The sequence below is a fragment of the Lipophrys pholis genome (assembly GCF_963383615.2).
Source record: "Lipophrys pholis genome assembly, chromosome: 19".
NCBI lineage: Eukaryota > Metazoa > Chordata > Actinopteri > Blenniiformes > Blenniidae > Lipophrys > Lipophrys pholis.
In genome coordinates, this window is record NC_137647.1 from 20,398,115 (window position 1) to 20,403,907 (window position 5,793).

General features: G+C 43.0%; 1 protein-coding gene across 1 annotated transcript; it reads left to right on the plus strand.

The window, feature by feature from the left end:
- The first annotated feature begins 1,927 nt into the window (after positions 1-1,927).
- rpl19 (ribosomal protein L19) lies at positions 1,928-5,465 on the plus strand. Its single transcript, XM_080488439.1, has 6 exons — positions 1,928-1,975; positions 2,312-2,418; positions 4,364-4,486; positions 4,577-4,697; positions 4,857-4,967; positions 5,281-5,465. The coding sequence occupies exons 1-6, from the start codon at positions 1,971-1,973 to the stop codon at positions 5,405-5,407; spliced, it is 594 nt and encodes a 197-aa protein (XP_080344565.1). The 5' UTR covers positions 1,928-1,970; the 3' UTR covers positions 5,408-5,465.
- The last annotated feature ends 328 nt before the right edge of the window (positions 5,466-5,793 follow it).

The window sequence follows — 5,793 nt, forward strand, 5'->3', positions numbered from 1 at the left end:
TAAATCAGGCAATCATCTTCTATAAAAGTGCACTTTGTCCAAACTCTGTCCGTACTCTAAGTTTGGACCTCAAATGACACGTAGCAAAGATTAGGGTCACTGCGGCTCCGTCACAGGATGAACACAGGAAGACACAAAACAATGCCTACATATCCTGGATAATATGCCCCTTTAAAACCTCTAATAAACAATCATGTCTTTGGATTGCTGTACAGTGTTTGGATTTACCTCCGTCACATCTTTCAAGTCATTGTCGGAGCAAATATAAAGAAAATGTAATCAGCGCAAACAAAATTAGTAATAAAAGAAAAGCAAAACAAATTAAAAAGCACAGGTTAAACCATTCAAATGTTCAATCAAAAGAAATACTCTGCATACTACCGATAACCTCCCATACAGAAAAGTGTATTTCTTTTGAAACACTTCCTTGTTTTCGATCTATGAACACATCCATGTATTTGCTAAACTATTAGACTGATTTCAAATTAAAGTAATTAGCATTGATATAATTGCTTGTGGACACTGTGCTTTGATAATGCTAATCAGCTGCTAAATTGCTCATTAGCGTGTTAGTGTGTTTCTGCAGCACCATGAAGTGTTCCGCCAGGCTATTTGTACTTTTCTGTTTCTGGTAAAGCTGCAGTCTTTCTGCTGGATTGATTTGAGGTGGACCTCTAATCCAGGCTTTCCCAGATCAGACACTTCACACATGTTCCTGGGCAGAAAGTCAGCAGGCACAGAACTCCGCTTCCCCGGGGTTGTTTGTTCTCTCAGTGCTGATGTGTCCGTCGGTACTGAGGAGAGCTGCGGCTGAACCAGTCCACCACATCACACTTTGGGTAGACTCTGCCTGGAGATAACAATTTCTTCTTCTGGGTTACCTGAGGTGAAGAAGTCATACAATAGGAGCTTGCAGCGTTACCATGGCGACAGGCTGCTGTTGCTGATACTGAACAGTCTAGGATGAATCAAGAACTTTCCTCTGGCAATAATAAAGTGTTTCTATTCTATTCTATTCTATTCTATTCTATTTTATTCTATTCCATGGAAATATATATCTTCATATGGAAGTATACCATAATTCTATTGTTGCATTTTTCAACAAGCATATTCATGATGATCCTCCATGAAATCAATTCATCCTCTTGTTTTGTCTCAAATAAAAGCCTTCCTGATGCTCTATGAAGCCCGTAGTTGATTTGACTGAAGCTTAGAAGCAACATAAACAGAATGTAGAATGTATCTTGTGGTTTTAGGGATGTATGTGTTTACATGCTCACAAATATCTGGCCGTGTGAATAGACAACCAACTGGACTGGGCGAGAGACATTGAAGCCCTCTACAGGAAGAGCCAAGAGGCAGACTGGATTGGGAGTTTGCAGGTCTAAATCCCACAGCTGATGGGTCACCACTGTGGGTCACTGAGCATGACCCTCAACCCCCATCAGCTGCTCAGAACGACGTAAAGTGGCTGCAACGTGAATTTCCCCAAGAGGATAACTACAGTACGTTTAGTTTAGTAAGTAAGTAAATTTCCTTCAGAGATTATTAAAGTTTTGGTTTTTTTAAATTTCATTTCATTTTATTTTAGAATCAAAAATATTATACAATGTATGCCAGCAGTCTGTCGTTTTAGACTCAACTCTGCCCCCACGTGGCCAATTTTCAGAATACACCCACACTGTACCCATAATGCAATGCCACCAAATGGACAATTTCATTATCTACGCAACGGGGGGGGGGGTAAAATATCAAAATGAGCACAATATTACCCCCCAATCTATTTCATCTTTAGTTGGTTATTAATTAGAAAGCATAGCTTCAAGATATCGCACATTACTATTATAATTGTCCCAGGTGTGGCCTGAATTATTGCTCCTTCGTTTCGTGGTCATGAAGTAGACTCTCCTCTGTAATGGTTTATTCCGGTCTGACCCCGAGCTCTTCCTTTTCCTACTGAAGTAGCAGCCATGAGGTAGGAGCTTTGTAACTGGCTTAATAAAAGTCAACATTTTACTGTGAAAATGCACAACCACGGACCTCGCTTCACATCACGAACACAAACAAAGTCATTCCCAAGCAGTGCATACCGCTTAAACACCGCTCCAGTGTTTAAAGTCCACGTTTTATCGCTCTTGTGTGCCGCACGATGTGGCAGACGGGAGAGGCCATGTTGTTAGCTCTGCGGCTAACACGAATTTAGCTTCTTACTCTCCTCCGCGACACGTGGAATATTTGTACAATCTCCAGGATGTTAAGGCAGGGAGCGTGTCAGAGTGTGACCGGGTTTCTACGTGTGTGCGTCCTGCAGCATGCTCAGGCTCCAGAAGAGGCTGGCCTCCAGCGTCCTGCGCTGCGGGAGGAAGAAGGTCTGGCTGGACCCCAACGAGACCAACGAGATCGCCAACGCCAACTCCCGTAAGTCCAGCAACAAGTCCTTCGACTGGCCCTCCCGGGGCCCGGCGATCAGAGACACGGTTAAACCCTAAACACTGACTGAAAGGAGCTTAATGTGGCTGGTCCTCTCAGTGATGGATTATTAGACTCATAGGACCAGGTCTGAGCAGCATCGCAATGAACACACTTTATTTAATGATATGCAGTTCTCTGTACTAGTCTAACCTCAAAAGACAAGATTTTATTCTAGTATGGTATTTAAAAAAATTCACATTGTCTGACTTGACACATGACAACAATAGCTCCATCACTTTAAAGTTACTCTACCAGGACCCACATGTGGAAAATTTTTAATTTCGGAGCCAGCTTTAGTTGTTTATGTGCATCTCTTAATACGTTCTCAATACCTTTCTAAAGGAAGTTCGACATTACACCCGGACAAACGTGCATTTCCAGCAATTATATTTTGCAAAAGATACCCTAGTTTGTTGACGTCTCGGCGTGTGGAAAACCGATTGATGATCAGTTTCACAACATTTAAGACAACTCTCGTGGCTTGAAGACTCTTTGTTTGAGGAAGTCTGGTGGTTTTTTTTCGGTCAAATGTTGATATTTTCGCTTGAGCTGCTGCGGCGCCATCTTTGATATCCCAGAAACCCTTGTGGCAGGTTTCTGAAGATGGTCAGTTGCCAAAATCTAAACTCAGTTTGACAGGCACAGATTCTGTAAACATATTGACTTTGGTGTGATTGGTTTTGGAAATTGCGGATTGGAAATGAGTAGAAATGGTCTTGTTTTGGTGTGTTGGTTTTTTCTCTTTGCAAAAGTGAAACTGTTTATGGAGAGTATATTTTCATGATTTTTATTGGGTGGGGTAACTAAGTGTCAGGAGTTGAAGCCATCCAGGACACTACATGATCGTGTTTTGACTCCAAAAGACTTTTTGCTGTCGCAGAATAAAACAATTTGAAATTTTCACAAGATACGTTTAATTAAATGTTTTTTAATCAGGTTGTCAAATTCAGTTCAGATGCCACATAAGTAGACCCCATTGGCTCCGAGCTGATCCCAAATGATGGCCATATCGGTCCATACGGGTACCGGTAATATGAATATTGACGTCGGCCACATTTTTCATATCGGTGCATGTCTAATAATAACCTAATCTCTTTTCTTTCTTTTTTTAAATCAAAGAATCATTCTTGACTCTCTTTGCCTCAGTGTGTCTCTTCGGACCTATACTGGCGAAGTTGATCTCCTCAGGCTTTGAGGCCTCAGCGTTGTCTCGTCTTCTAAGTTTCTAGTTAGTCCTTGTAAGATCAACACCATAATCATCAAGTCCGGTTACTGAAATAACGCAGCAGGTTAGAAACAGCTCTGAGCTTAATTGAAACATTTCAGTCTAGTTTTGTGTTATTTCTTACACTTTGTAAGCTCGTCAGATTGTATCCAGGGAGTTCTAAAATAACCATAATCAAGTGTTTTTCCACTGCTTCAGCCCCAAATCGCTTCACATTGTTAATCACAGTCACACACAACTGTGAGGTGCTCAATCCCTGCAGGGCTGCAGGAGAGTCTCTGCATTGTACAGCAACTGAACAGTTGATGTTTGAAGGTTTTGTATAGAAATCTGCTCATCTTGCGTCCTTATCCATGAGATCATGCATACAAGAAGCAAAGCTGTTTGTACGAGTCGAGTCTCTTGGCGCTAAAAAGAGAAACTGGACTCTCGCTTTTCACTTTGCATCAAGCTCCTCAGCAAAACCAGCAGTCTTAAGTCTGCAGCTCAGGAAAACACGTTATTGAACTACATTATGTCTTTTATTTGACATTATTTCACTGATCACATTTCCCACTGCCTGTTGAAGCCGAGTCGACTCTAGATTTAGGTTTTATTCACAGTAACACTGCCCTTTTGTTGGTTGTTAAAACCCTTTGTGTGACATTTTGTGCTTCTTTTTTTCAGGCCAGCAGATCCGTAAACTGGTGAAGGATGGTCTGATCATTCGCAAGCCCGTTACGGTTCACTCCCGGGCCCGCTGCCGCAAGAACACGCTGGCACGTCGCAAGGGAAGACACATGGGAGTCGGTATGTTGAAAGTGGTAGAAAATAATCAACCAGTGGCTCCGTTTGAAGATCAGGAGAGGACAGTTGATGTGTTTTAATCCCCGTGTGCAGGTAAGAGAAAGGGCACAGCCAACGCCCGCATGCCAGAGAAGCTGTCCTGGATGCGTCGTATGCGAATCCTGCGTCGTCTGCTGCGCCGCTACAGGGAGGCCAAGAAGATCGACAGGCACATGTAGGTTCAGGACTCGTCACTAGAACAAATTTAATTAATTAAGAAAGAAAAAATGTTAAGCTCATGACTTATTGTCACTCGGTTGTTTAAAGGTCCGGCACAGAAGATTTAGTCCATGTTTTACCTTCTTGATGTGTCTGTATTGATTCTCCGGTTCAGGTACCACAGCCTCTACCTGAGAGCCAAGGGCAACGTGTTCAAGAACAAGCGCATCCTCATGGAGCACATTCACAAGCTGAAGGCCGACAAAGCCCGCAAGAAGCTGCTGGCGTAAGTATTGGTGCTGACAGAGCTGCGGGATTGTGCTACATGTCCTGTGTTGAGCCGTGTTCATACTGATGAGTGGAAGGAAGGTTTTTTTAAGAACCCTGGGGAGAAAACTGTTTGTTTTGGCTCGTCTGTACGAGGCCCCATTCTTTGGTTGTGCTCATATTTTGTGTTGTGAAGCATTCGGCGATCACAGCAAAGAGCATTTGACCTCACCTGGGGGACAATTGGTTACATCGGTTATTACTTCAGGGTTCGTCGTGGATCTGGTTGTATAAGTTTTCCTGACACGTTGTGTATCGTGACTGTCCCGCAGCGATCAGGCCGAGGCTCGTCGCACCAGGACAAAGGAGGCCCGCAAGCGCAGAGAGGAGCGTCTCGCCGCAAAGAAGGAGGAGATCATCAAGAACCTCTCCAAGGAGGAGGAGGCGACCAAGAAGTGATGTGGCTCTTTGTGCCAGTCTGCCTCACTCTGCCACAATAAAAGTGTACATAAAACTCCTGCTGCTGTCCTGTTCTTATTTACTCAGTGTGGGGAGGAGACTTTTTGTTTTCGGGGACAAATGCTGATTGAAGTCGTTTGTAGAGGTTTTGAATGTTTTTTCTTTCACATCCGACACAGCAGTCTTTTTCACGTTTTTTTATATTTAATGGCAGGCTGAAGTTTTCCTCTGTGTTACATCAACGGCAGGAGGCTGAGTTGGTCTTTTTGTCACCTGTAAACCCCATCAGAATATGTCAAATGGCTTTATTTTGACATGAATACCACAACTTCCATTTGACTCATTTGAACTGTTGAGCTGCGTTTGTGTTCATGAATTTAAACAAA